The 27,314-nt window shown below is 40.5% G+C and overlaps 2 protein-coding genes across 3 annotated transcripts in view; one reads left to right on the top strand and one right to left on the bottom strand.

The window, feature by feature from the left end:
• Window positions 1-10,629, bottom strand: part of timm50 (translocase of inner mitochondrial membrane 50 homolog) — a 52,188-nt gene extending 41,559 nt beyond the window's left edge. For both annotated transcript variants that reach the window (XM_080844617.1, XM_080844618.1), the window contains exons 1-3: window positions 10,518-10,629; window positions 10,127-10,364; window positions 3,594-3,750 (exon numbers count right to left, since the gene is read on the bottom strand). In XM_080844617.1, the coding sequence (XP_080700743.1) occupies window positions 3,594-3,750; window positions 10,127-10,333 (364 nt within the window). In that variant the 5' untranslated portion in view covers window positions 10,334-10,364; window positions 10,518-10,629. The remainder of the gene's footprint in view (window positions 1-3,593; window positions 3,751-10,126; window positions 10,365-10,517) is intronic.
• Window positions 10,630-10,793: 164 nt separating this feature from the next.
• sars2 (seryl-tRNA synthetase 2, mitochondrial) lies at window positions 10,794-27,013 on the top strand. The gene is made up of 16 exons (XM_080844616.1): window positions 10,794-11,328; window positions 17,917-18,012; window positions 18,393-18,422; window positions 18,522-18,662; window positions 19,820-19,874; window positions 20,582-20,645; window positions 21,129-21,234; window positions 21,667-21,714; window positions 22,374-22,482; window positions 22,754-22,799; window positions 22,891-22,978; window positions 23,058-23,170; window positions 23,291-23,384; window positions 23,499-23,591; window positions 24,364-24,429; window positions 26,708-27,013. Exons 1-16 carry the CDS (start codon window positions 11,050-11,052, stop codon window positions 26,846-26,848), a joined length of 1,569 nt encoding a protein of 522 aa, XP_080700742.1. The 5' UTR covers window positions 10,794-11,049; the 3' UTR covers window positions 26,849-27,013.
• The last annotated feature ends 301 nt before the right edge of the window (window positions 27,014-27,314 follow it).

The following is a 27,314-nucleotide window of genomic DNA, read 5'->3' as shown; positions in this document are numbered from 1 at the left end:
CTCCGTGCAGTTTGTTCGTGCTTGGTTGCTAGTAGTTCCGTTAGCTAGCTACTATAGCGGCAGCGGCTAGACAGCTGTGTCAGTTTAGTAAACGTTAACTTACGGCTGCAGAACACGCCAACCAAGCACCAACAAACGGCACAGAGAGCTAACTCATGCTGTGGTCATTTACGAGTCAAACACATAACATTAGACTAACGTTGGCCAGCTTATAGTATGTATCATGATTCACTACCACGTTAGATCGCCAATGTCAACTAATGCAGCCAAGCAATGTCCAGGACAGGGCTGCACATAAGGTGGTGCGCAGTGCTCATCAATGAATTAATGTTTTTATAAGCACTGAAAACATTTAAATTAATGAGCACCACATCCAAATGTGATAGGGCTCATTTGAGTACCAAACATTTTTACTGTGAACTCTAGATGAACATGAAATGCATTGTTGGACTTTTGCTGTGCAAAACGGTGCTCATTAAAGTATATTATTAAGATTTTTTGGGGTATTTATTTGAGATACATTATGGTTTTAATCGAGCAACAGAAAAATAATCGTTAGACTAATCGTCCAATTAGTCGTTAGATTAGTCGACTATTCGATAAAATAATCGCCAGATTAATCGTTTTGAAAATAATCGTTTACCCCCAGCCCTAATATATATATATATATATATATATCACTTGTTCTCCCTCTACTTATCACTCGTGGTGAGTCTCGAATTCACTCTCATTAATCCAGCCTACTGATTTTTGTTTAGCCTCCTATCTTGATCTAATTCTTTTTATTCAGACGTTACATAACTTTCATGACCAAAAATATAAATTGGCCAGCGATTTAATTAGCTTTTTTCTTCATATATTAATGTAGAATGGTTGGAGCAAAGCCTCATGGGAAATGGGATGACAGCCATGTCATGTTGTACTGTTTCAAACTCTTTATTATCAATAGAAAATATAATTCATTTTCGCATAACCTTTAGTCTGACCACTTATTTTATTAACCACCATAATGTAATGTTGCTAATTGGAGCTTGAATGTCTTGTGTAATGTGTTTAACCGTGTGCTGTTTAGTCTTTTCTTCTATGTTTTTCACGTTTTTTCAGTTGTATGTAGCAGCGCTAAAGCGCCACCCACAGGCGTGGGGTATGTACTACAGCCCGTTCAACACAATCTGGTGGCTCAGTTTTTAGGCAAATCTCTCGTTACCAGGCTCTGTCTTTACGAAATTAAAAGATTTGATTCGTGTGAAAAATGAACCCTATTCGGTGAATCTAGGCTTCATGTAAATGGGGCTTAAGAAGAAGACTATGTTCAGAATTTCAGAATTACAAGGTGCAGCTGACAAAGCTGTGAGGGGCACATATTGTAAAATGACACTGTCCAATGGATATTATGGACAAGCTAGCAGGGTTTCAAGGTTGCAAACTTCCCAGGCTTATTTGGTGTGAGATTGACAAAGACAATAAAAAAAAAAAAAAAAAAAAAAAATCGGTGACTTTGGGCATCTGGAAACACTAAATCTTAGAGGGATAGGGATGACACCAATAAGGTTACATCCTACGTCGCATTCTTTCATAAATAACACTGGCAGGGATGTTTAGGATGAAAAACTAGCAAGTCGGCAACTTTCCTAACACAGCCAAACACAACACAAGCGCAACACAAGACATAGCAAGATGGCTTATAAAGTTATTCCTTTCCAACAGAAAGAAAGCCAGCCTGGCTCGCCAACGAGTAAAAACCAGTCCAAGACTGACTCTGGTACAGTCCCTTGCTCACTTCCTCCGCAAAAATATTCCTCGGTTTCTCTTTATGGCATGTGCCATGATGTCCGGAAAGAGAATACAGTGTATAGTTATATGATGCGATACCAGGCGTGCTGTGGCACTGGCACGGACGCCAATCTCCGTATTTAAAGTTAGTGTACAATCAAAATGATTTAAAGCGGTTATTTTCAGGTAAAATTCTTACATAATGCAAGGTCACCTTGCGCGTGGTAAACACCCAAACACCACAATTTCAGTTTACAAGGAAAGACGGTATTATTAACCGTACTGATAACCTTACCAATTTATTCTCTCAGCTAGGAAACCCGTCCTTGTTCACTCAATGTGGAATTGTGTCACTTGCCTAAACTCTTCACAGGTTTTTCTACAATTGAACTCACCATCAATATTAAACGACTCGTTTTCCCTTACTAAAAAAAACACTTCTACATTTGGTTACACTTTCATCCATGCTTACTCATTTGAGCATTTCATTTCATTTCACTTGGCAAATAGCCGATGGGTACATGGAGCAATTGTTGTCAGTGTAGTCATGTCATCCATCTAAGCTCAGATGGGAGGTAACCAGATGCAGTCCTGCAGCCTTCCACCACCAACAACCCATTTAGATGCCCTTATAATTACTGGTACATCCAGCCATGATGCCAATCTCAAAGAACTGCCATGATGTTGTGTAATTACTCTTAAAGGCACAACTAAATATCCTCATAAATATGCCCTGACTAACACCGAAATCTAAGTAAAATAACTGAATGCCATCCACAAGAAGATGTACCACCAGTCCAAAGGCATTCACAGGATCCCAAAATACCACATGGAGGTCACAGATATCTGTCCTTGCTGCCTGACTTTGATGCTAAATCATGCTACCATGTTCAAAACATCAAGAAAAACAGAGATTTCCGCTTTCTGCACAAGTATATCTACCAACTTTTTGCCTTCGGATAGGAGACCAACCTTCCTGCTACCACTCTAAAGAAGATGTTTCCTTCCACATTAAGACTGATGGGTGTGAATTGGCTCCTTTGGAATGAAAAAACAACCTGCCCGATGATCCATCTGTACATAAAATATATATAATCTTCTGACACCCTGAATACAGAAAGAAGAAAAAAAATTCACTGATGGTGCATTTAAGGATTAGATATAACGAGCATTTTATACCGGTTTCATACACATTTTTACCAAAAGACTTCCATGACTTCTATGCCTTTCAGGCAGATTTTCATGGCCATACATTCTCTAAAATGTGTGTCTATACATGAAAAATAAGAAGGTTGGTCTCTAAAACTTGGTCATAACCTTTGAACATAAAGGTCCCAAAATGTGTTTTCATACGTTATTCATAAATCAGAAGAGCAGTCATGACTCATGACTAATCCTTTAGTAATCCAAGCTGCACAACTCAGATACAACTGACACCCAAGGGGCAGTTTCACATTTTTAGATGAACCAAATATCCCCGTGTACCTCAAAATATATGATTATGTTTGGTCTGATCAGTGACAGTTCATTGACTATTGCCTATTTGACACAAACACTGAAAAACAAACAAGTAAAATCATTCCAACACCTCAATGTGTTAAGCCATGTTGCTAGCTTTTAAGCGATTCAACAAATGACTCAGGGCCCACAACAAATCGTTAATCCGACGTCCTGAGACAATCAAGTTTTCCTGTCGGGTTACCAAAAAGAAACACCACTTAAGAGACATTTTTCTTTCAGACATTTGTTTTTTTAGATTCTGAGAAGTCTGAAGGCTGAGAACTGGGAGGCTCAGGTGAATCATTTATACAACCACTCACCAAATATGTACACGACGCCACCTGCAGCACCAACTCCCATAAGTCCTGCTAACCGGAAAACCACTTTCTTGGCAAAAGCTGTGTTTTCATTCTGTTTCTTTTCCTCATTCTTCTCTTGTCTTTGGTTGGAATCTTCCCCCGTTTCAGAATTTTGGTCCTGTCCATAAAAAAATTACAAATTTAAAGTACAAATACATTTTTAAAAAATCATGCGACAATCACATTGACATACGACACTTTTTCATTCACTTTAAAAGAAAAGGGCCCAAAACTAAATTAAAACTACTTTCTGGTGGACTCCTTCCCTACCCACCCAAGGGGTAGAAATCACAGGAGGAAAAAAAATTAATTGCTTCCCCTTATATTTTACTCTAAACATTATTATGTAAAGTAATACATATGTTTAATACACACAAAAAAAACTTTTTTTGTCTCATTTTCACGCAGGCACGGCCACAGCACAATACAGCCCTTCATTTTAGGAAGAGGTGCTGAACTCTGCTGAGACAGACTCATGTAGCCAATGGGTAACCTTCAGTAAGTAGTTCACTTTGTTTGAACCAAGTTCATTTGACCAATGTCTGAACTTTCATTACTTTAACAACTCAACTGAATTAAACAAATGTATTATTTATAGATCAGGGGCCGTATTCACAAAGAATCTTAGGGCTAAAAGTAGCTCATAAGTGGCGAATTTAGGAGAAACTCCTAAAAATAATGGGCGTGTCAGTCTTAAATTTAGGACTCCTATTTTTTTTTACTAAGAGCAATTCACAAAATATTTTATCCCTAAAAGTAGCACCTAAGTCTAGGACAGCTTAAAACTCCTCATGAGGACTCCTAAGTCACTAAGACCTATTCACAAAAAGTCTTAAAATGGCTGAAGCCAGACGTAACGTGTTGGAGACAATGAACGACTCTGAATTGTTGAGAAGATATCGTTTAAACCGTGAAGGCATCAACATTTTACTAGAATTAGTGCGGGATGCAATCACGTCTCCAACTATCCGAAACAACCCAATCAGTCCGGAAGTTAAATGTTTGATAACATTAAGATTTTTGGCTACGGGGAAAATGCAACTTTGCAACGCAGACGACTTCAGAATATCGCAATCATCAGTAAGCCTATTCATTCATCAAACAATCACCGCACTCTGTAGACCACACATTGTACAACAGTTTATTCGGTTCCCTATGGACAATCGCCTACTTCAAAGGATCAAGGTCAATTTCATGGCGTTTGCAGGAATGCCCGGTGTCGTGGGTGCCATCGATGGAACACACATTAAAATAATTGCTCCATCCAGAGATGAGGACGTCTTTGTAAACCGCAAAAAGGTACATTGAATTAATACACAGATAGTGTTTGATCCAAATTTCACAATCATGGATATTGTTGCGAAGTGGCCTGGATCTACTCACGATTCGCGCATTTTAATGGAGAGCGCGGTCTGCGCCAGCTTTTTGAGCGGCACCATGTACCTGCTGGATGCCACTTGTTGGGTGACAGTGGCAACCATGCAAGACATTGCTTTTGACACCCTTCCTCAATCCACAACCGGGAGCACAGTTGAACTACAACATGCAAGTATACGCATGAGGCCTATTTTGGTGACACAATACCTGTAGCTGCGACGGCTCTTTTAAAGTCCACTCCGCAATCTCCATCCTACATTGTGACTGGAGCGCATACCACCGCTTCTCGCGGTCATCGACAGAGCGACACACGGCAGGGAATGAAGCATTTATGTTAACACATATGTCCTCCCATGCCTCACGCTTCTTTTTTGTGGTCACCCCACAGCCAAATTTAGCTTTTATAACTCCCTTCCTCTCCAGCACACTCTGGGCCAACATGGACAGTTGGTCCTGGGACCAGTTCGACTTTCTCTTACGTCTCGCCCTCGTTTCGTCCATTATGACAGGAGGACTTAAAGAGCCGTATGGACTGATATTTGAAGTGTTTAAGGGCTGGAAATATGCCGATTACCTAATAGTTTGCAGGGAGCTTTAATTATTACTTCCTTGATTTCATGCAATTTCCGTGTTTTTTTCGGCAATTTCTCTTTCTCTAACGTGCAAAGCGTCATTCACGTTGGATGCACAAACTTGTCATCATGCGTGTGCATTCTGCTAAGTGCACTATCCATAACTATTTAATATGGCTTCATTTGAAGCCTAGGTTATTCTCTTATTTTCTGTTGATTTAGTGGGATCGTTAGGGGGATGTTAGGACTGAGTTTTGAATGAGAGCGCCTGTCAGCAACCAATCACCGTACGCACCGCTTCTAAACTCGTGCATGAGAATGGACGTCATCCATAGCAACGGAGTTTTTATCTTAAGCTTAGGAGTTGGTATTATCCTTAGTATGAGTAGGTCTCAGAGCCGTTGTGAATCACTTTTAAGAAATTACTCCTACGTAAAAGGTTTTAGCGCGAGTTAGGAGCACTCCTAGTGGTAAGATAAAAGGCTTTGTGAATACGGCCCCAGGCTTCTTTTTGTTCACTGATAGTAGCTCCCACTCTTAAATATCAGCTAGGTAGGGGGTAAACTAGCTAGCTGACAGCTGGATATTTGCTGGTTAGCTACAGAGACCATACACATTTAAACGTCTGTTGACTTCCATTGATTTCCACCATTATAGTTTTTGCCGTTCTTGTATTTGGTAGCCTAATATAAAAACAAACATGCCGAGAACTGGCAAATCATCGGTGAGAGTACAGTAGACTGGCTAACATTCAGTAGGCTAACCGTTATTAACGTTACCTAGGTTAAGGTTAAAGCCAACTAACCAAGGGTTGTAGTGCTCCACTGGTTAATGGTGCATTGCCATGACATGATTGCGGCTACTCCACCTCCTAGCAAACCTGTGGCATTACCGCAGCATAAATTGCAGGACAAATGGGTCACGGTAAAGCGAGGACTTTATTACAAAATAAATCGATCAGTAACACTGGTGCTGGTGATAAAGAGCTGTTAATTGGCGATTCTGCTCTGAGAAACATTAAGTTAGCAACCCTGTTGCAAACAATGAACTGTATACCCAGAGCTAGAGCAAACAACATCTAATTTCACCTACAAATAATTGCGAACCCTAAATGTAGAAACTAAGATACTAAATTTCATGTCAGTGCTTACTCTTGCTAAACAAATGTCAGACTTAGTAGTGTGTTTGGGTCCCATAACCCATTAACCCTGGTGATGAGATTGGATAGCAGATTATTATCACTCAACAACTGGTTATCAGAGTGATGGCATCCAAACCTCCCGGGAAAGTGCTAGCCTCCTTTCTAAAAACGTAGCGCACCATCTAGCCAAGCCTGACTGCTGACAACCCAAAATTAACACTAGGAGGCAGAACTACTAGCCTATACTAACTTCTGCTGCACCAATAGAAACATAAAAAAACTGTATCTTTACCCAGAACTTCTAAACCCACTATAAAATCAGACTGAAAGAGGTATTACACAGGAAAATCTGATAAAGATAAAAACTTTATCTGTACAAAGCGCTACCAGTACACACCTAAAGTTCGGCCTTATTAACATACGGTTAACAAGTTGATAACGGACAACCACATTAACATTCTTTTTTCTAACCGAAACCAGATTAATTCCTTGCTTTAAATTAATCTACTCCTCCAAGTCATGTTAACTGCCACATTCCCTGCAGTACAGGAGGTGGAAGGAAGTGGAATAGCAACAATTTCCCATGCCAACTTAGGTATTTCCTCAACACCTGAATTTAAGGCCCAATCTCAATACTTCCCCTTACCCCTTATCTTCCCCCTTACCCTTGAAGTTGCACGTTCATGTGAGAGCTAGTGGTGTCTCAATACCCAATTTGATCAAGATTAAGGGGTAAGATTGAGGGGTGTATGGCCCTTGTTTTTAAGATTATCGGAGAGCTTACTTGCTCCTCCAAGGGCTATCCCAGAGCACACAGGGAAACCAGCTCGGGAATTTTCAAAAAAACATGGCTGCTTGAAGCGAGGAATATTTTACATGAATAAAGCTATCTACACAACTTTTTATATGTTTATAATGACTCGGTTTGATCTGAAATGTGCTACACAACCGATGCATAGTATTGTAGGTCTTAACTGAAGCTTTCAAACGGTAGTTTTAGGTTACAATTAGCGCGTATGCCACCACTTCATTGGGTTATATGGTAGCTTTCTAGCTAGATGCTACATACACTACATGTATGTATTTTTGGCTTATAATTAATTTAAAAATGACGATTGTTTCGTGCTCTACACAGTTGTATACATATATATTTGCAACCATGTTCTTCATTGAAACTTTTTTTAAATCGCTAGTTTCATAGCTCATACAGTCACGCATGACGTACCCGAAACCGAGTGGCGTCTCATTTCATAGGGGAAAGTTTTCAGCCTTTGGCCCTTACACTTGCAAGTGCTAGGGTTAAGACAAAGACAAAGACAAAGCAAAAGGGGCAAGGGGATGAATCGAGATTCGGCCTAAAATCAAATCATTTGAAGTCCTCGTACTTCATCTTATACATCCAAACTGTAACACCACCCACTCGTGTGACACTACATCCCCATCTCATCGACCTACTCACAGATGGCATCATATGTGCGCTTCACTCAACCCTTGATACTGTTGCACCATTGAAAAGTAGAATAAAACAAAGAAAAAGACTCGCCCCATGGTACTTATCAGACTCGTTCACCGAAACAAATAAGACAGAACCTAGAAAAAAAATGGTATTCCACATAACTTGAGGTATTCCATCTGGCGTGGAAGGATAGTCTTCTTAACCATAAACAAGTACTTTGAGGCGAAATCAAAATTCCTATTCTTGTATTGATTGAAAATAATAAAAAAACAACCCAAGGTTTCTCTTTAACACCATTTCTAGACTAACAAAAAAACACAATAAAATCAAACATTCTGTTCCTGTAGTCTGTAGCAGTAACGATTTCATGACCTTGTACTCCAAGTACTCCTTCTAACATACAAAGCCCTTAACGCTTTAGCTGCAAGTTCTCCGCCATTGCCCACCAAGATCACTTCCTTCCCAGATAATTTGATGGGCCTTATTTCCAGCTATGCGATTTGCATCAAAAAAGTATAGTATTTTGACTTCCCTATTCTAATAATTCTAGAATAAGAAAATGAAGGAAGGTGGAGGATGGAGCAGGAATCAACACAGATCCACAGCTGCAAGAACTGCAAGAATACCATATCCCAATAATGGAACATAGCGACTGCTCACATGGCATTTAAAAAAGTGGCACAAGTGACTTTCATCTCGTCAAACACTGAATGTAAATCTTGTGATTATGAACCCATAAGATTATGCCATTCTTGTGCAATAATGCAAAATTTGTGCAATAATGCAAAATTTGGTTGATTTTGAATTTGGTCTGCCACTTTTACACTTTATATTTATAACAGTATTACTCTTATCCTGTCCGTTGTGTAGCATCTTTACTGGACCTGGAACTGCTGATAGTGTTTTACTGTAGTTTTTTGCTTGACTATTATTATTATTGCCATTCCTGCCCTTATTGTGACGACCTTGTGTTACCCTGCGCACTTGTTAAATAAAACACCTTGATAGATAACGTCAGCCTACATCAACAAACAGTAGCATAAATAGTGATCAAATTGTGCTAGCATGCGCCATATCACCCACAAACCCACGAATTCACCTAGGAGAAAATGCAATGGTTTCTGCTATAGTATAGTTGAAAAACAGTTGATCACAGTTATGAGTAGAATTTTTTGACAGACTACCTTCGGATATTTCCATACGATTAAGCACGAACATTCCCACTGATCGTAATCCATCTAATGTTGCTGCTGTGGAGCGATCGAATTGTCAAATAACGTTGTGTTTTCGTAAACCACTATGCCATTTCAAACACAGCCAATGCCCGACTTTAACTTAATTTCGAAAGTCAGGTTTGGGCACATCACCTACAAATATTTATGACCTTTAAAAAAAGACACAAGGGTGTTGGTCATGTTACCACGTTCAGCCAATGTAGCCACCACTTAACGCCGGCTAACTACTGTACGTACAGTACAGTGATCTTGTCAATTTAGTTAACTCGTGGCCATTACACTTGGTCCTGGCAAATGATACATGGTTAAGTAACTCGCTAGTCGACGTTGTGATGATACCATTCCAGTGTTGATGAGCTTCAGCGTTGTATTACCTATACAACCTAGGAAAACATTTACTGTAACCTTTCCAAGTGGAATTATCGCAGTATTGTTGTAAAAAAAAAAAAAAAAAACGTCAGACAAATTCGTTAACTTAAATGGTAGGACGTCTGACAGCATCGGTTAACGTTACCTTGCCCAAAGGAATGTTAACGTTAATGTCATGCCACAGACATTTCATGAGTCAAAACAAAAGTCGTTCATAATTCATATTCTAATGCCAGCAAATAGTGTCTCCTCTACTAAAGCTTAACATACAGGTTAAGGTTACTGCTAACAACTGCGGCTTGTGTTAGCCGAACGAATGAACTAACGTTAGCTGGACAGCTCACCTGACTCCTCTGTTGCTGCTGAAGACGTTCTTGCAAAATTGCTTGAGCCAATCCACCTGCGGGACTACCGTCTGGTTTGGGGGGATCTGTAGACAGTACACGAATCAAGTCCATCATCGACGGATCTAGGCAGCGGACACCTTTCCGTAGCCGGAGAAGGCCATGGCTAGCCCGAACACACATGGGGTACACAGACATCGCCGCCATCTTGAATATATTCCTTGAAGAGGCAGAAACACTAGAGAAGAGGACAACGTGTGCTATTGGCTCTTGTTTTTCCGGTTTTTTGATTGACAAATAGCTAGTGCAATAACAGTCGTTGACTTCTACTACGTATTTCAAAAGTAGAGGTTTGTTCAGCAGTAACACCAATTACTGACCTTGTACTAACCTTAACGTTAGCTAACTGCAAAGAGCCCAAGTAGCCCCTTAAGACCACCCCAATGGCAGCAATTCAAGTTGAGTTGGGAGAGATGCCTCTTCAGTGAAGAAGAGAACAGCTGGCTCTAGCTCTCAATGAAAAGTGGGTTAGAGCAGGAACACCAATGGAAGCAAGCAAGAAGACATTGTTTTAAGGTGGAGATATGAGCATGCAGGGTTGAATAGTACAATATTTTAATGAAAAAAACATGCTGATGGTAGCTGTGATTACTTTAGGGTAAGGACTATAAATCAAAACTATATGTAATCGAAACATGTAATTGTACATTGTCCTAAGTATCACCAAGACAGACAAAGACTAATATTACAGTCTTTTCTGTAAGGCTTGTATTTTCCCACCTCTACGTGCAGTGTACTTTGTGAGCCCATACAGTTTGCAGAATGTGCATTTTTCTTCTACGTTTTCGACTTTTATTTTGAAAAACTTACAGGTGGCGGATATTGACATTTTTGTGACTGTCACTGGCAACACGCTGCTAAACATGGCGACGTCCATGAGCATGACTTCTTTGGTAGCGATTGGTGTTACTTCTGCTTTAAAATCTTCGGCACGGTGCTGTGTAAGCCCATATGTTTGGACAAGAGTAATATATCGTTGTGCTTCTCAAAATCTGCGTAGCAGTTTGTATGAACATGTCCGTGAGGGCTACAGCCACAAGCCCGTGCTAGACATGACACGGGTTTGCGATGACACCGATGAAGTTATCTCCGAACTTGACAAACGTAAAGGAGACCTACGGAAAGAAGACGTCAGAGACATTGTAAGTAGACCAACCTTTGTAAATCAAGTCAATGAGTTTCTTAGCAAAACACGTTATTGGAACCAAAACCAAAATATAGGTTGCAGTGTTCAACAAATCCGATATGTAAAACTACGTTCATGTCAATGTTTTTCAACGTTCAACATACGTTTTTCGTTTTTAGTCTTATTTTTTTAATCGGCATATGGCATCAAGAGGTACATACCACTGACAAGGGGAGGGACATGCCAATGTCACCCAGTGACGAGGCGTATGCTGTCGGTACATGCCACCATACGTATATGTCTATGCATGCCACTGTCAGGAGGATCGACCTTTGACAACAGCCAGCAAATTACTTCAGAAAGACGTAGTCTAATAATTAGACTTGTTAGTAAACATCAAATGTTATGGACCAAAAACGATATCCTGTGTTTTATGCTGAATACCTAGTATCGGTGTTGATGTTCAGTTGGATCTCAAAGGCACTGTAGGCCTACTGACAATGTTTTGCCGAACATGTTTGAGCTGCATGCATATGGTGCATAAAGATTTTGATTTCATATATTTTCTTTATAATGTACCTATTTTAAGCATTTGCCTTGTATGCATTGAACTGTCTGTTCTTGGGTAAATATTAGTGCTGTCAAATGATTAAAATATTTAATCGCGATTAATCGCATTTTTGTCATAGCTAGTTAACTTAAAATTAATCGCGATTAAATTAATCAAAATTAATCGTGATCGCAAATTTTACCTACTTAAATGCCCCTTCAATAATTTTTTTCCATCATTTTTATTTTATTTTAATGCTGTTATCAACATGGAAAAGTGGATTGGCTTGCTTTAAGCAATGTTTTATTTTATTGAAAAACAACATTGATAAACAGGGCGGTACAAAATAAAATTATAGCTAAAGTGCACATTTAAGATAAACAAGGACTCAGCCTATAGTGCAGTTAAACCATGGCTTAGGCTAATATTTTTTGCTGCCAGCTGCCTGTTGACATTTTCAGACAACAGTGAAGCTCCTTTTGCACAACACAACTTTTAAAGGTAAACTTTCTATTCAGAAGCTGTTTATCATCCATTTCGCTGTATCGCGCTCATCATTCACTCAAACGTGACGTTAGCCTACTACAAAGTTTGGGAGGGCAATCTTAATCAAAAAAAAATATATATATATTTAATCGCGCGATAAAAAAATTAACGGCGTTAAAATGGGTTCGCGTTAACGGCGTTAATAACGCGTTAAACTGACAGCACTAGTAAATATACATACAGTGCCACTTGACTTGGGCTGTCAGTACCTTCTTCCTGATGTTCTCGGATATCTTGTTTCCTCTCGGCATTATTGATCTGTGTGGTACACCTTGGCACTACAGTAGTTTTGTTGGTTTCCTCTCTCTTTTAATCTGTGTTGCCCAAACCTTTCCCTAAGGATGTCTCAGTTGATCGGTTTGCTTAATTTACTTATTAAGCACCCAAATATGTTTCACCGACTCTGTTACCTACTTGACTTTACCAATTCAGCTGGGGGTTCACTTACTTTTGAAATGGACTAATTCCATGTTTCATGTAGTTTTTTGGCTACTCAAACAATTCCCTCCAAACAAGTACATGCAAATGATAAACATAAACCTAACATTTCATCTATGGAAAATTGGTGATGAAAAAAATGAAAAATCATGGTAAAACAACAGAAAACTCTTAGTGCTCAAGGGGTTCACATACTTTAAAGTGGCACTGTATATTTATTTACCAGTGTCACTGTCAGGAGTATGCCAAGATTAGAAATACACTCATCAGAGAGCAAATCAAATCCCTTGACAGTTCCAAGTGATGTATACTGTGAAAAAGCTATATAATCATTTCCCAGTGTGATTTGTATCTGTTATCCAACACCTATACCAATTAATCTAACCACCAACAGAATTTGCAGTAGACAACGCACCAGGGGCCGTATTCACAAAGCCTTTTATCTTACCACTAGGAGTGCTCCTAACTCGCCCTAAAACATTTTACGTTGGAGTAATTTCTTAAAAGTGATTCACAACGCCTCTGAGACCTACTCATACTAAGGATAATACCAACTCCTAAGCTTAAGACAAAAACTCCGTTGCTATGGATGACGTCAATTCTCATGCACGAGTTTAGAAGCGGTGCGCACGGTGATTGGTTGCTGACAGGCGCTCTCATTCAAAACTCAGTCCTAACATCCCCCTAACGATCCCACTAAATCAACAGAAAATAAGAGAATAACCTAGGCTTCAAATGAAGTCATATTAAATAGTTATGGACAGTGCACTTAGCAGAATGCACACGCATGATGACAAGTTTGTGCATCCAACGAGAATGACGCTTTGCACGTTAAGAGAAAGAGAAATTGCCGAAAAAAACACGGAAATTGCATGAAAGAAGTAATAATTAAAGCACCCTGCAAACTATGCGTGAGGCATGGGAGGACATATGTGTTAACATAAATGCTTCATTCCCTGCCGTGTGTCGCTCTGTCGATGACTGCGAGAAGCGGTGGTATGCGCTCCAGTCACAATGTAGGATGGAGATTGCGGAGTGGACTTTAAAAGAGCCGTCGCGGCTACAGGTATTGTGTCACCAAAATAGGCCTCATGCGTATACTTGCATGTTGTAGTTCAACTGTGCTCCCGGTTGTGGATTGAGGAAGGGTGTCAAAAGCCATGTCTTGCATGGATAGCCACTGTCACCCAACAAGTGGCATCCAGCAGGTACATGGTGCCGCTCAAAAAGCTGGCGCAGACCGCTCTCCATTAAAATGCGCGAATCGTGAGTAAATCCAGGCCACTTCGCAACAATATCCATGATTGTGAAATTTGGATCAAACACTATCTGTGTATTAATTGAATGTACCTTTTTGCGGTTTACAAAGACGTCCTCATCTCTGGATGGAGCAATTATTTTAATGTGTGTTCCATCGATGGCACCCACGACACCGGGCATTCCTGCAATCGCCATGAAATTGACCTTGATCCTTTGAAGTAGGCGATTGTCCAAAGGGAACCGGATAAACTGTTGTACAATGTGTGGTCTACAGAGTGCGGTGATTGTTTGATGAATGAATCGGCTTACTGATGATTGCGATATTCTGAAGTCGTCTGCGTTGCAAAGTTGCATTTCCCCCGTAGCCAAAAATCTTAATGTTATCAAACATTTAACTTCCGGACTGATTGGGTTGTTTCGGTTAGTTGGAGACGTGATTGCATCCCGCACTAATTCTAGTAAAATGTTGATGCCTTCACGGTTTAAACGATATCTTCTCAACAATTCAGAGTCGTTCATTGTCTCCAACACGTTACGTCTGGCTTCAGCCATTTTAAGACTTTTTGTGAATAGGTCTTAGTGACTTAGGAGTCCTCATGAGGAGTTTTAAGCTGTCCTAGACTTAGGTGCTACTTTTAGGGATAAAATATTTTGTGAATTGCTCTTAGTAAAAAAAAATAGGAGTCCTAAATTTAAGACTGACACGCCCATTATTTTTAGGAGTTTCTCCTAAATTCGCCACTTGTGAGCTACTTTTAGCCCTAAGATTCTTTGTGAATACGGCCCCAGATTGCTTTCGTTTTGACTGTAGATATATGCTAGCACTGTACCGCTTTGCGTACAATAAATAACAGGGGTGGTCGATAGCAGAAGCCTCTGCCTCGTATTGTGCTTTTTGATGATTGTATCTGAGTTTATAACCAGGGTGGGTAGGAAGTCACATAACTCTGAAAGAAATTCAGTGTCAGAGGAGCCAGGGGGTCTGTATAGTGCCACGAGAAAGACTGGATTGGTAGTTTTCCACCTCCATGTTCTGTACTGCGGAATGTCGTAACACACACAGTGCACGCACAAATAGGGCCAGAATAATAGCCTTACTTTGACGTTCACCTGCATCTCAACAGTTATAGAACAGTCATCTGAACACTTAAAACTAACAACACAATACATTAACCTGTATCAACACAGGATTTACAGCGCAGATAAAGTGAATTAAAGCAAACACATAGGCCATTCAAGAAATTAAATTCACCTGTTAACAACAGGATTTATAGCGCAGGTCACTCAATTACAGCCAATAGCACATTAATAGGTGCACCACACTCAACCCACAAATAAGAGTTAAAGCCACCTCTAGTAAAAAAAACTATAGACAGCAAGTAACTTTGTCACACAAATAACGTTAGCAATGAAACACAGGAATACGAGAATAAGCCTAAAAAATGTATCATGAAACAGTCTTACCTTATGCGAAACATGCAATGCATTTTTTCACAGCTTTCGCTCTTGCAAACCCTAAACCACATCATCAAAGTCCAGTGACTTGTTCAGTTCGCTCTCAATTGCCATTAGAGAAAGTGCCTTGAGTCGATTTTGCGCCATTTTAGTCCTCAATTTGTTTTTGATCCTCAACAGTACCGAGAATGACCGCTTCCCTTTGCAGTTGGTGACGGGCAGAGTCAGACAAAACCGCAGAACAACATAAACATTTGGGAACATAGATTAGGCCAAACTGAAGAATTATTTGGAGCAGTCCTTTATAATCTTGAGGCTTAATGAATGATCTGAACTGAATTAGTTCATAACCTAAACTATCATTTAGGTCAGATGGATATGCAGCTGCCAAGATTTGAGCTTTCTCAAAAACCGAGGCACTGGATTCTGATTTTGTACAGAAAATCACACTGAATAATCTGAAGAGGTGCCCATAGGTATACAGTCGGTGTCCGGGGCTCTAGTGTATCGATGGCCACATTAAACCTCTCTATTTTAAACTCGTGTCATCCATCAGGATCAACATCCTGCTCTCCACTCTCGTCAAATGTCTTGCACTTCTTTTAGCGAAGGCTGTAATTTTGGTAATCTGGCTGATGGCAACACAACGCTGGTTGCTTGGAATCTTGATAACCTAGTGTCCCACAACCCAAAACGCTGCTTCAGAGCATGTGTCCCTGTTTATCCATAGACCAACTCCTAAGCCTCCTGGTAATTTTGCCACAGTGCTTTCGTTGAGTCAGCACGGCAGCTCCAGCACTTATTGTAGAGATTTTTTTCAAATACTTTTCTCCAGCGATGTTTGGAGGCGAAGGTGAATCTATAATTGCTATATACATTGCTACAGGCTTCAATGCTGTTGATCATGTTTAATGAATGGGCACTATCATATAGTGCATTGAACATAAGATAAGACTAATTGGAACCATCACAGCTTACTTAATGTTTTGTTTGCCTTATACAAGCTCTTCCTTGCTGTTGACATAACCTTTATGACCCACAAAGTAGGCACGGCGACCTTGTTGGTGAGCGTCTACAACTAGTGGCCAAAGCTTGCTGTGCTGCTCCTGCTCTTCAGATGAGAGATTCTCTGCCAATCGCAAGTGATGTTGGGCTAAGTGAGCATAGTTTTTGGCAGCTCTTCAGAGTGCATCACAAATAGTACAGTACAGCGTGGTTCCTCCTCAGGCACAGTTTGAACACCTACATTGCTGCTCCTGGCTCTTGCCTGAATACACAGGGATGATAGCCTGAATACACAGGGATGATAGCCTGAATACACAGGGATGATTGCTTGAATACAGAGGGACGATGGCCTGTCACACATCTAATACTTTTGACTGAGATGTTTTCTCCCGGTAGCTCAGGAAGACCCTAGAGTCATAAGTTCCAATGCCATTTGTACTTGGAGAGTTCCTGCACCCTATCTTCCAAGTCCACAGTCTTTTGCAGCTGCAACCCTCTTATCCGCATGTTCCAAAAGGAGTGAAAAGGAATATCCAAAAAAGGTTTAGCAATACATTGCAGATAAATGAGGAAGGATAAGGATTGAAAAGATATGGAAAACAAACCAGCTGGTTCTCACCGGCAAGGACAGGTCTTTTTTCCAAGTCCAACATATTATTTGAACATATTTATTTTGAACATGTCTACTTTTTAAATCCTATTGGACTTAACTTACTTGACAGCGCTCCAAGCCTTGGTGATGGCCTTCTCAGGAAATGGTGGGGCTTTGAGATATTGTCCAGGCTTTCCCAAAACACACCCCCCTTTGCTCTCTCAGATGGTCATATGCTCTCTCTACTCACTGCTTCCTGCCCCAGCAGCTCCACCCTTTGCCTTGCCAGTGAGGTTTTTCAAGTGCAGACGGTTTAGTAAAAAAAAAAAGGTTGGCTTTTGTAGCAAGCAGCAAAACAAACAAAATGAAATACATTAGCATTTCCAAATATGTTTAACAGGTCATGGTTTTAACTTGAACTATTTATTTACAGTTATGTACTAAACATATATTTCATCTAGAAACACATTCCATATGGCAGCGTCACAACCTAAAAAGCTACGCTACGGCATAAACACTTTTGGGTGTCTTTATTATTGTATCCCTGTCTGTGTTATACATTCCATATGTTCTAATGTTAAGGTAATGCAATTACATTTTTTATAACACAAACTCAATGAAACTAGATATTAAAAATGCACCTAGTCAGCAGTTCCATATTTATTTTTGCATGTTCAATTTTGTACAGCATTCTGAAGCACCAGAATCTGTGGGAGGTTTGAATATCAGGAAGTTGATATGTTGATATGTTGATGCAGGTGGCAGTGTGGGGAAGACTGCAGGAGGTCCAGAAAGGAATCGCATCGCTGGAGGAACAGAAGAGAAGGATAAGCGCTGCTATCAAGATACTTGTGGTTAGATCAGACAGAGCCTGTTGTGTTTGTGTGTCTGTGATACTTGTGAAACCTGGTGTGTTTGTGTGTCTGTGATACTTGTGGTTAGATCATACAGAGCTGTTGGGTTTGTGTGTCTGTGATACTTTTGGTTAGATCATACAGAGCTGTTATGTTTGTGTGTCTGTGATACTTGTGGTTAGATCATACAGAGCTGTTATGTTTGTGTGTCTGTGATACTTGTGGTTAGATCATACAGAGCTGTTATGTTTGTGTGTCTGTGATACTTGTGGTTAGATCATACATAACCTGTTGTAGGGCAGACCTCATCATGAACAATCACATCACCTTCAGACCTCAATGAAGATTTTAATGGGATTTTAAATGTCATTTTATTTTAGGAACAACACGACAGGACAACTCTTTCTGATGTAAGTACCATTGAGAGTGGGAATATATCGTTCTTTTGTGTGTGTTGCAGAAAAAAGTGGAAAGGCATCTCTGGGATACTGATTGTATTTGTTTTCCAGTTAGAGGAGTATAAGAGAGCCCGAGAAGAAGGGCGACTCGTAAGAGCGAAACTCAGTCAGCTGGCACTGCAGGAGACAGAGCTGGAGGAGGCTCACTACCGACAGGCCCTGAAGCTGCCCAACCGTACCCATCCTGATGTGGTGAGAGCATGTTTAGAGAGAGACCAGTCTGATGTGGGGAGAGCAGGCTCAGAGAGAGAGACCAGTCTGATGAGGTGAGAGCAGTCTGATGTGGGGAGAGCAGGCTCAGAGAGAGAGACCAGTCTGATGAGGTGAGAGCAGTCTGATGTGGGGAGAGCAGGCTCAGAGAGAGAGACCAGTCTGATGAGGTGAGAGCAGTCTGATGTGGGGAGAGCAGGCTCAGAGAGAGACCAGTCTGATGAGGTGAGAGCAGTCTGATGTGGGGAGAGCAGGCTCAGAGAGAGAGACCAGTCTGATGAGGTGAGAGCAGTCTGATGTGGGGAGAGCAGGCTCAGAGAGAGAGACCAGTCTGATGAGGTGAGAGCAGTCTGATGTGGGGAGAGCAGGCTCAGAGAGAGAGACCAGTCTGATGAGGTGAGAGCAGTCTGATGTGGGGAGAGCAGGCTCAGAGAGAGAGACCAGTCTGATGAGGTGAGACCAGTCTGATGTGGGGAGAGCAGGCTCAGAGAGAGAGAGACCAGTCTGATGTGGTGAGTGCATGCTCAGAGAGAGACCAGTCTGATGTCGGGAGAGCATGTTTTGAGAGAGACCAGTCTGCTGTGGTGAGAGCATGCTCAGAGAGAGACCAGTCTGTTGAGGGAGTGTAGTAACCAGCAGGGCATACAGGGCCTATTGCTCTGTCGTTAGCCTTGCTACACCTAGGAGTTTAACACAGGATTAAACTTGCAGGCTTCTGTTCGTCTTAAGCCCCTTTGATGTCTCTTTGCCAAATGTGGTTCAACCTACAGCTCAGCTCAGGTTAGGTTATATTTAGTTGCTGTGTCTACAAGAACTCACATATGATAAAAAGGTAGCTGCTAAGAGAGGGCAAAGACAACAGACGCTCATCACTTAATTTTCTGATGCTTTTTTTTATACAGTTTTTTTTTTAATCTAATGTTTTTTAAGTCGTTTGGACAAAGTCATCTGCAGAATACCTTAACTTAACTTCTTCTTTTTTCCAGTCAATTTATTTTGTATAGTGCCCAGACAATACCATTGTCTCAAGATGCTTTAAAAAGCCCAGCCCAGAGCAGAGCAGGTTGGCAGGGTAGAAATGGCTCAGCCTGAATAGATTTGATCTTACAGCATTATTCTGTGTTTCTTTTATCTTTTAGCCAGTAGGGGATGAGAGCCAAGCTAGAATTGTGGAGCTTATTGGCCAAAAGCCAGGTAAGATCCCTCAAGAAACCTAAAAGAAGTAATAGAAGCGGTCAGAGGCAGCTGGCAGTCCTACACATGGAATTGTGTCAAAGTGTCTTAAAAAAAACCTGTGGTTTCTGTGATATTCTGTGTTTTTTATATGTATTTTCGTATTTCAAAATATGAGGATTAAAAAGAATGGCAGATGGAAATAGGTGGTGCCATGAAATGTTATAGTTAGCTAGATAGCTATCTGCCTGACACAGCATAAGTTTCACCTGGAGGTGAGTAAAGCATCTCACTGTGAACCCTCGCCCTAATGGCCTAAAGCATCTCACTGTGAACCCTCGCCCTAAGGGCCTAAAGCATCTCACTGTGAACCCTCGCCCTAAGGGCCTAAAGCATCTCACTGTGAACCCTCGCCCTAATGGCCTAAAGCATCTCACTGTGAACCCTCGCCTTAAGGGCCTAAAGCATCTCACTGTGAACCCTCGCCCTAATGGCCTAAAGCATCTCACTGTGAACCCTCGCCCTAAGGGCCTTAATCATTCTTTTTCACTTGAGGGCACATTTACCAATACTTCTCCAAAGTGAACTCTGAACTTTGGACAAGAGCCTGAAGCAGTAGAATTTGTTTTCTAAAATGTTTTTTTTTTATAATTTTTTTTTAATATGTTTTTTGTCATGCTTCGTATTCAGTGTATTTTCATATGTATATATATGACTTTTTCATTTAGAATTTAATTTTAAAGTCAGAGGTCATCTAGAGATTGGCGAGGCTTTGGGCATCCTCAGGCAAAGGTAATGGAACTCTTTGTAGTCATATACACGCACCATACAGTCATACCACAGTCTCCACACATTCTCAAAATAGAGTTTAATAGTAAGTGTTTCATGGTAAATTTAGTACACCAAATGGTACATTTAGTATGCTGAAAATGCTGATGCTCATCATATGTCAAATCTCCTCTTACTGTCTCAGTGCACTAAATGCATCACTTTGCACATTTGAGATCTTGGTTTAGATGTACATATTTTTTTTCTTCTTATCTGATGGTGTCTCTATGTCTGTGATCTAGAGATTACCATGTCAGAAGTGCATTTGTGTTGTTGTTCGGTACACATTGATACATCCATTCACGATAATGACAGACACTTAGAAACACAAACTTTGACTTTGTCTGAGCAAGCAATGGGAAAGGGAGAATGTATCTCCAGTCTTGTGATGTGATATTAATGTTGATGATGATGATGATGATGTGGATGACCTCCCCTCTTCCTCAGACGTCTGGCCCACGTGTCTGGGCACAGGTCGTACTACTTGAGAGGAGCCGGGGCCAGACTCCAGACGGCCCTTCAGAACTTTGTGCTGGATAGGCTGCAGCGTCGAGTAAGTGTCTGCCAAACCACGAACCCCCCGCTACCCCCTCAACACAATCATACATTTGAATTAAATGTCCCATTCATGCAAGTTTGGCCTCAGAATGAATATTCAAATTCAGTCATTCCTTTTATTTTTGCCATTTCCTTTTTACACAGATTTCGATGCTTTATGAGTAGCTTTATTCAAATTAAAATGTATTTTGAGCCCAACTTATGAGTTGGAAATTTCAATTCAGACATTGTAATTTTGCATATTACATTTTAATTTTGAAACTGGAACGTTTCCGTATTTTACTCCCTAATGTTGGGTGCTACTGTTGTGTGGATGTTCATTTCTTTATAGGTCTACCATTCCCATCTGGGAAACGATAGTGCCTCCAACTTAATTCAAGTGTAGTGAATCATTAACAGAAACCTTTGTTTTTTCTGCATATTTCAGGGCTTCATCCCCATGGCTGTGCCAGACATTCTGAAGGGAGCTGTGTTTGTAAGTATGGAGCTGTGTTTGTTAGTATGGTCTGATAGTTTGAGCTGTGTTTGTAAGTATGGTCTGATTGTTTGAGTGTAATAAGGGAGCTGTGTTTGTAAGTGTGGTCTGATAGTGTGAGTGTGTTTGTGAGTGTAGTCTGATAGTGTGAGTGTGTTTGTGAGTGTAGTCTGATAGTGTGAGTGTGTTTGTGAGTGTGGTCTGATAGTGTGAGTGTGTCTGTAAGTGTGGTCTGATAGTTAGAGTGTGCATATCAGTATGGTCTGATAGTTTAAGTGTAGTATGTGCTTGTGTTTGCAATTATGGTAATATAGGTTCAGTGTAATATGGGAGCTTCGTTTGTAAGTGTGGTCTGATAGTTTGAATGTAATATTGGCCTGCCCACAATGACATCAGGGCTACTTATAAAGATTCATTTCATTGTTTCAGTTTGGAGTGAGGTGACGAGGGAGCTGGGCTGTTACTCACTTTTAGGTCTAAATGAATGGCGTTGAATTTGCCAGTATGTTAGGACTCCTTAGTTAGGGACACGACGAGTTCCATTGGTTTTGCTGTTATCATGATTATTTATTGTATATTTCTTGCTGCTCTTTAGAAATTGTAAAGTAGCTGTGTCTGTATCAAAGTGCTTTAAAGATGCTGCTTCTCCTCTCCCTCAGGAGGGCTGTGGCATGCAACCATATGCCCACCGCTCTCAGGTCTACTCCCTCGACCAGTCTCGCTTTCCTGACCTCAACCTGGCCGGCACAGGGGAAGTGGGCATCGCAGGTACTACCTCCGTCTAGTCACCCAGGCAGAGTCAGCTCAGACTACACACCCAGGCAGTGCCAGCTCAGACTACACAGCCAGGCAGTGCCAGCTCAGACTAGTCACCCAGGCAGGACTAGGTCAGACTAGATGGCAGGATGAGATCAGACTGGTCTTCAACATCAGACTAGTCACCCAGGCAGGCAGGAGGCTCCTGGGATTAAAAGTGACCCAGAGTTCTCTGCTCTGCTCTTTATCACTGTTTAAACGATCATGTGATTTGGGTTGGCAGGCTACTTCATGGATCATGCTGTACACTCAAAGGACCTCCCAGTCAGGTAAAAAGCACTACTGCCGTGGAGACAGATGCTTACCCCTGCCGGATGCTGAGTGACTCGGCCACTCAATCAGTTGTTGATATTATTGCAGAACTGTGTGCAGTAGCACGTGTTACCGGGCAGAGACTGACACTGGCAGAGAGACCTGGGGCCTGTACCGAGTCCACCACTTCAACAAGGTGAAGTAGAGCGCATTAGAGAGCATGCATCTGTGCACAGTGCATGTAACGGATGTAACTAATGAGAAGATGTGTGCAGGTGGAGATGTTTGGGGTGACTGCTGATGAATCAGGAGAGGAGAGTGCTCAGATGCTCCAGGAGTTTGTCACCCTCCAGAAAGAAATATTTTCGTCCCTTGAGCTCCACTTTAGGTATCCTCACTTTTTTAACTCACTTCATTATTGGAAAGACTGTATATGTGTGTGTGTGTGTGTATGTGGATTTAAAGCGCAACGTGTAACCCCTTTGTCTGTGTGTTGTTGGTCTTGCAGGGTCCTTGAAATGCCTACCCAGGAGCTTGGTGCCCCAGCGTACAGGAAGTTTGACATCGAGGCCTGGATGCCTGGACGGGGCAGTTTTGGAGAGGTCTGTATGTTGGAATCTGTGGACGGAATTTTTTTGAATAATCTAGATTACCAGAATGCTGAAAGACTGCAACTAAGACTTTAAATATGACTCATCCCATTCTGTTGTGTGTAGATCTCCAGTGCTTCCAACTGCACAGACTACCAAAGCCGCAGGCTGAACATTCTTTACGAGAGGGATGAGGGTACTCTGCACTACGCCCACACAGTGAGTGGATAGTTTCTGTTATAGCTGTTTGGAAGTGACACAGCAGCTAACAGCAGGGTTGAAGGTGCAGTCCGTAATTCTAATCCCATTTTTGGTTAAATTCAGGTAATTGCTCCTCACGGTCCGCAAGCTGTCCGTTCAGTGTTTGCGGTCAAAGAAAACTCTGGTGTTCATATGCAGTCCTGGTTCTGTAAATGGGAAATATGCATATAACACACCCAGAAAGAATCAACACACATGCTTCAGGAGCACAGAAAGGACGGGTGTAATTTGATTAGCTGTTAAACTCAAACATCAACAATATGAAACTGAATCACAGACTGCATCTTTAAGCCAGGTCTGCATCAGATCATAGCCAGATATGTTGTAGACTTAGCTGCAAGGCTTGTTTTTATCTTGATAAACACTCTGTTGTGACTGACTGTACGGTCTGTTAATCCCAGGTAAATGCCATTCTGTTGTGAGTCACTGTACTGTGTGTAAATCCAAGTTCAATGCCATTCTGTTGTGAGTCACTGTACTGTGTGTAAATCCCAGTTCAATGCCATTCTGTTGTGAGTCACTGTACTGTGTGTAAATCCCAGTTCAATGCCATTCTGTTGTGAGTTACTGTACTGTGTGTAAATCCCAGTTCAATGCCATTCTGTTGTGAGTCACTGTACTGTGTGTTAATCCCAGATCAATGCCATTCTGTTGTGAGTCACTGTACTGTGTGTTAATCCCAGTTCAATGCCATTCTGTTGTGAGTCACTGTACTGTGTGTTAATCCCAGGTCAATGCCACGGCCTGCGCCATCCCCCGCATCATCATTGCTATTTTGGAGACTCATCAGAATAAGGTAGAGATTTCTGTTTCTATTATTTCTCAAAACTGAGATACAGACCAACTACAGAATCATTCCCAGACAAATACTTTTTTGAGGGCTTGTTTTATTAATTTATGCATATAAACTATGAAATGCATTTAAACTGATAGGCTGAAATGAATTATGAACTAATACGTTAGTAAAATTAGACTGTAATTTCGGTAGCACTCAGTAGCTTGGTAATAAGGGTCATGGAACCAAGTGGGGAATTTAATTTAAAGCTATAGTAACAATTCATAACAACCCTCAAATGACTTAATAATTTAGCATTTACAATAATTTACAATGTATTTCTAAATATGCACTTATTTAACAATTACTTGATGACTTGGATCAAGGAATATATCAGTTATAGTGACAATTATAAAACAATTGGATTCTATTGTGTTATTTAGCTGTTTCTGATTGGACGAGAGACGTTCCATGAGTTGGATTAACCCAGAACAACCCAACTCTGACTTTTCACAGCCAATAATAAATCACTCTGCGATGAAACATTCTGTAGTGCGTTGATGATAACTGTTAATTCAAAGTTCTTATAATTCCAAACCAAGACGTTGACAATGGAACAATTTTTTGTTGCGGTGAAACAATGGCGAAATATTTTTTTTTTAAATCAATAACTTCGTGTTGAAATGTTAATTGGTTGACTATAGAATTGTTTTATAAAAGCAATAAAAGCTAGATATACTTCTACCCTGTACTTTTCAACATTTTACTCTTATATGGCCAATGTCCGGCCTCGGTGGCTACGGCCGACCCGTGGGAATATCCCTTACCTACCCCACTCGCACTCGTACTATATTGCTTAAGTATCACATTGGCCATATAAGAGTAAAATGTTGAAAAGTACAGGGTTTGTTTTTAAATGGAGTTGGTTAAATGGTTATTACTCAGAATTAGTATTTTTAAGTTGAAAACTTTTATTTAAATTGAAGTACATTGTCTGTACATTAGTATCGAAGATTTGTGTCGTATTTCTTTTGTCTAGCTACCAGAATAATACCAGAATTTCCCCACGGGATTAATAAAGTATTTATCTATCTATTTATCTATCTATCTATCTAGCTTTTACCATGTTTTCATTGCAATAAATTGTCATATTGCCATTGCAAAGGAATTAAATCGAAACCACAAATTCAGCATTTTACAGCCCTGATACCATATCATTTAAAACTAGGGCCGGGACTTTAACGCGTTAATTAAGATTAATTAATTACACAAAAATGAACGCGTTAAAAATTTTTACGCATTTTAATCGTATCTATTTTTGCACCGCGGAACGTTTCTCACTGGAAGAGTTCCAGACGGACCGATTATACTGGCGCACCAACTAACGCGCATAAATTCGGTTCAAACAAGTTGAACAAACCACAGTGGTACAGTGAACATGAACAAAGAAGCTGATGAGACCGCGTTGGTTGGGCCAATTGATGGGACATTTTGTTACAAAAAACGAACGGATGGAGGCGTCGATAAGAACATGGTTCAGTGCAAGCTATGCAACAAGGAATTTGCATATCACCGCAGCACATCGAATATCACCTCAATGCAAAAACATATAGCAGCTAGCGTGGACGTTAAGCCTGACTCCGGGTTAGTTACTCCGGGTACAACCCACACACAACCCACACTCCACCAGAGATGTTTTCTAACTGTCAGGGTTTCCAATGTTCTGAATGTACTTGAAAGTATTGTGTTTTACTTAAAAAACCCAAAGTATTATAGTATGTACTACATTTCTAAATATGGTATTGCTACACTTAATGGCAAAAATTGCACTGGTCTGTTGGACTTGAACAAATATAAACAATATTTGTGTTGCTTAAGCTTATGTATTCAGTCATTATTCAATGGTATACTAAAAATCCATGTGAAAAAAATTACTTCTCACTGTTCTCAGGTCAAATATTTATATGCGATTAAAATGCGATTCATTTCGATTAATTAATTACAAAGCCTCTAATTAATTAGATTAATTTTTTTAATCGAGTCCCGGCCCTATTTAAAACATTATTTTGTTTATTATTTTGAAATTAATTCATTTTTTTCTGTAGTGTATCTGGCCATTGCTACATTTAAAATCTTAAAATTTAAAAAAAAAAGGTTTGATCAATTCGTTATTAATTGAATTTTCTTTGTATGGAGCCCTAAGGTGCACAGCATTCTTGTAGTTCTCATTATGATTGACAGACAAGTATCCTGTGTTTCATTTCTCCTGTCTTTCCTATCCTTCTCTTTCCTTTTCCAGGATGGAAGTATACGCGTCCCCCAAGCCTTGCAACCCTACATGGCTATGAAAGTCATTCAGAAGCCAGAATACCTGCCTTTAAAATATATAGGGCCGAACCGACCCAACCACCAACTTCGTTCAAAAACCAAAGTTAAATAATCACTCACTTGTTATTGTGCTTGTTATAAAGAAAACATTGATATTGATATGTTAATATGTAAATACTGCTGTTGACTGCTGTTTGTGGTGCTAAACTGACTCTGGCACATTGCACTTCCCTGTTGGAAACAATGAAAACTAATTATTAAAGTTGGCGAAACTCAGCAAAATCAGTTGTATCTCCATACCTGCCATGAAGCCACTTTTGAACCATAGCAGGTTATAACAACAGTGCACAACTTAAATACTGTTCCCGCCAGCAGCCTAAGCTGAGACCTCACTCACAAGACCTTTAAAGCTCTTGTGAGTGACCGCCCTCAAAAACCAAAATCCAAATGTTGTGGTCTCAAACACATACCCACTAGTCTTGTGAGTGCTTGCCAACCTCGTCAATCACATCTTCAAAGGGAATATCATGTCACCATGTCTGGTCTCAAAGCAATCACAACCATACACTGTGAAACTT

The sequence above is a fragment of the Sprattus sprattus genome (genome assembly GCF_963457725.1).
Source record: "Sprattus sprattus genome assembly, chromosome: 9".
NCBI classification, from domain to species: Eukaryota; Metazoa; Chordata; class Actinopteri; order Clupeiformes; family Clupeidae; genus Sprattus; species Sprattus sprattus.
This window is presented reverse-complemented; position numbering and strand designations above follow the sequence as displayed.

Bases quoted from the DNA above. Each gene is read 5' to 3' on its own strand.
- sars2 (XM_080844616.1), top strand. From the start codon at position 11,050: ATGGCGACGTCCATGAGCATGACTTCTTTGGTAGCGATTGGTGTTACT. The intron at 23,171-23,290 runs GTATCCTCACTT...TTGGTCTTGCAG, and splicing joins TCCCTTGAGCTCCACTTTAG to GGTCCTTGAAATGCCTACCC. The intron at 24,430-26,707 runs GTAGAGATTTCT...TTCCTTTTCCAG, and splicing joins TGGAGACTCATCAGAATAAG to GATGGAAGTATACGCGTCCC.